Raw genomic sequence first — 2,972 nt, 5'->3', positions numbered from 1 at the left:
CTGTAAGCTAAATTTAACAAAACACAGGCCAAAAGCTTGAAGTAGCTAAATGCTAGCTGAAAGCTAAATTTAACAAAACACAGGTCAAAAGCTTGAAGTAGCTAAATGTTAGCTGTAAGCTAAATTTAACAAAACACAGGCCAAAAAACTTGAAGTAGCTAAATGCTAGCTTTAAGCTAAATTTAACAAAACACATGCCAAAAGCTTGAAGTAGCTAAATGCTAGCTGTAAGCTAAATTTAACAAAACACAGACCAAATGCTTGAAGTAGCTAAATGCTAGCTGTAAGCTAAATTTAACAAAACACAGGCCAAAAGCTTGAAGTAGGTAAATGCTAGTTAGAAGCCAAAAGTACTGTATGTTAAAACTGAAACACCCGGAAGCTAAAGGCAGGAAAAAGCTGGTAAAAACAGCTAAAGTTAACAACTAGCTTTGTAAGATTAGCTGAAAGCATCAAAAGGCTAGCTACAAGTAGCTACAGGCTTGGTAGAAGTAACAAAAGCTATAAGTAGCTTTAAGTGTCAAACAAGTGAGATAAAGTTAGTCAAAGACTACCTGGAAGATGAAAGAAATCTAGCCAAAAGTTGCAAAACTGTAGCTAAAACTTGCACAAGGCTTAGTAAAAGCTAAAAGAAGCATAAGAGAAAAATGGAGAAACTATGAACCAGATTTCAAACAGAAATTTAATCTGTAAAGAAAATAAATAAATAAAATAAATCTGTAAAGAAAATATTTGTAAAGTTAAAAATGTTGAAAGTATAAAAGCACCCTCTCCTAAACGAGCTGAACGGTTTGTATATAAACGACAAAAACAGCTGAAAAAAACGGAGTCAAAGTGAAAAACAAATCTGACTCAGCGTTCTTTTATCGTCTGAATGCTGACTCAGCGTTTGCTGTGGAAACCTGCAGGTTTTACTGATGAACGTGGAGTTTATAAGAAACGGTTTCTGAAGCGTGTCTCCGTCTTCTGTCCCTCAGCGGGGGGCAGAGCTCTGGACCTGGAGGGCGACGCCCGCTCGTCCACCCTGGGCAGGATCGGCCACTCTGCGTCTCTGAAGAGAGGGGGCAGCCTGCGAGCGCAGCGACCCAGCAGTGAGTTCAACACACACACACACACACACACACACACACACACACACACACACACACACACACACACACACACACACACACACACACACACACGCTCGGGGCTGAGGAGGGGATTCCCTGCCTCTGACCACTCTGTGTGTGTGGGGGGGGATCTCCTCACACTGCGTACAGTAACAACACAAACACAAATAATGTTGTAATTCCAGGAATGAGTTTGTCTTGTTTCTCTGAACTGTCAGTGACACAGTTTGATGTCCTCGCTGCAGCWGCACACTTTCATTGTTTAAAACACGTAAAGATGTTTTATGCTCCTCGCAGCCTGGCGCCTGGAAACGCCGCAGCCGGTGCAGTTCGTGGAGAAGCTCTCGGACGTGGTGATCGGCCAGCTGCCTAACTTCTGGAAGCTCTGGATCTCTTACGTTAACGGGAGTCTCTTCAGTGAGGTAGACCAGTTCCAACGCTCCGATCAGAATCACAAAGTCATGTTTTACAACAACTGTTGGAGCCAGAAACACAAACCTGTCTGAGGCTTTGCAGATAATGAGTTCAAATTGACAGAGCAGAAATCATAGTTCTTTTGAAGGTTTGATAAACAGTTGTTTGTTTAAAACTCTTAACTTGAAATCTGGTGGGCAATATGTATGTATATTTTATAAATATATGTGACCCGTCACATGGAAACGAGGATTAAGTCCAAAAGTGGTATAAGGAGAAATAGGCAAACAGTGTTTTGACTAAAATGTTAACAAAAATTGCATTTTGTCAAAATAAAATGAATTTTATTAATGTATCATTTGAATGAACTGTCTGAAATATAATAATAAAACAAAAGTTTGAAGCACTTTTTTGAGCAGTAGCGACAAAAAAATGATTTTGAGGAAAAACTCCTTAAAAATTTAGATTTTCCCTGTGAGTTAGCAAAGCTGTGTTTCTTTTAGCTGGGAAATCTCAACATTCAACTAGACATGGGTTTTTACGATGTGAAAACAAGTGTGCATTGCCACGTAGCATGTCATTGCAGCATGGCTTTGCCTGCAGCATTAGACTTGCAGAATGAACTTTGACCAAGTTGAAATGTGTTTTCGATACCAGCTTGTGCTTGTCAAGTCAGCAGGTGTTTAGAATTAAGGTAATTGTGTGACAATATGAAGTTTGAAGAGATTTTTTTCTTAAAGTTGCATTAGCTGGGTTTTGAACCCTGATCTCCCACATGAAAGTCCCTGACATAGACCATTAGACCAAAGGAGCTGTGGAAGAAGGTGGTGCCAGGGGTTGGTTTGTATGTGTGCAGAAAGCGGCCACATTGCCAATACAATTATTGACACTAAACTGCATAATATTAAACAATAGAGCAGTATTAAGACAACATTATAGTAAAACATCAAAATACAATCATATTAGTARTGTAAACACTGAACTATTGAGATTAAATACAGTATTATTAAACTATGGTGCAGTACCATATTGTGTAGATGCAGCAGGGGGCAGTATTGGACCAATACAAGGCTCCATTGACTGCCATTATAATTTATTAAACATTAATATTTCAAAAGCTATAAGTTGTACAGGCACAAAAAGGCATAGCCATCATTTGGCACAGGGGCTTTACAGATATAAATTACAATGGCAGCTCTAGAACAAAGTATGCAGGAGGAGAAGCATGGCAAAGTTTAGATGACTTGGATGGGAAACGAATCACAATAGTGTGCATTGGCAATGCACTCTGATTATAATCTGAGGTTTCCTCTTTATAAGGACATCAAAAATTCCTCAATAAAACGACAGAAAATTAGGATTCAGACCAAATATCTACAGTGGTTTGCAAAAGTATTCATACCCCTTGAACTTTTCCATATTTTGTCACATTACAACCACAAACAT

At 39.0% G+C, this 2,972-nt stretch overlaps 1 protein-coding gene across 1 annotated transcript in view; it reads left to right on the top strand.

The window, feature by feature from the left end:
- The window catches only part of exoc2 (exocyst complex component 2), a gene marked incomplete at its 5' end in the record, with an annotated part of 60,777 nt that overhangs the window by 35,723 nt on the left and 22,082 nt on the right, over nucleotides 1–2,972 (top strand). The window contains 2 exon segments of the mRNA XM_014024685.1: nucleotides 978–1,091; nucleotides 1,410–1,534. Of these exon segments, the coding sequence (XP_013880139.1) occupies nucleotides 978–1,091; nucleotides 1,410–1,534 (239 nt within the window).

Source organism: Austrofundulus limnaeus, unplaced genomic scaffold (genome assembly GCF_001266775.1).
Source record: "Austrofundulus limnaeus strain Quisiro unplaced genomic scaffold, Austrofundulus_limnaeus-1.0 Scaffold436, whole genome shotgun sequence".
Classification (NCBI taxonomy): domain Eukaryota; kingdom Metazoa; phylum Chordata; class Actinopteri; order Cyprinodontiformes; family Rivulidae; genus Austrofundulus; species Austrofundulus limnaeus.
This window is presented reverse-complemented; position numbering and strand designations above follow the sequence as displayed.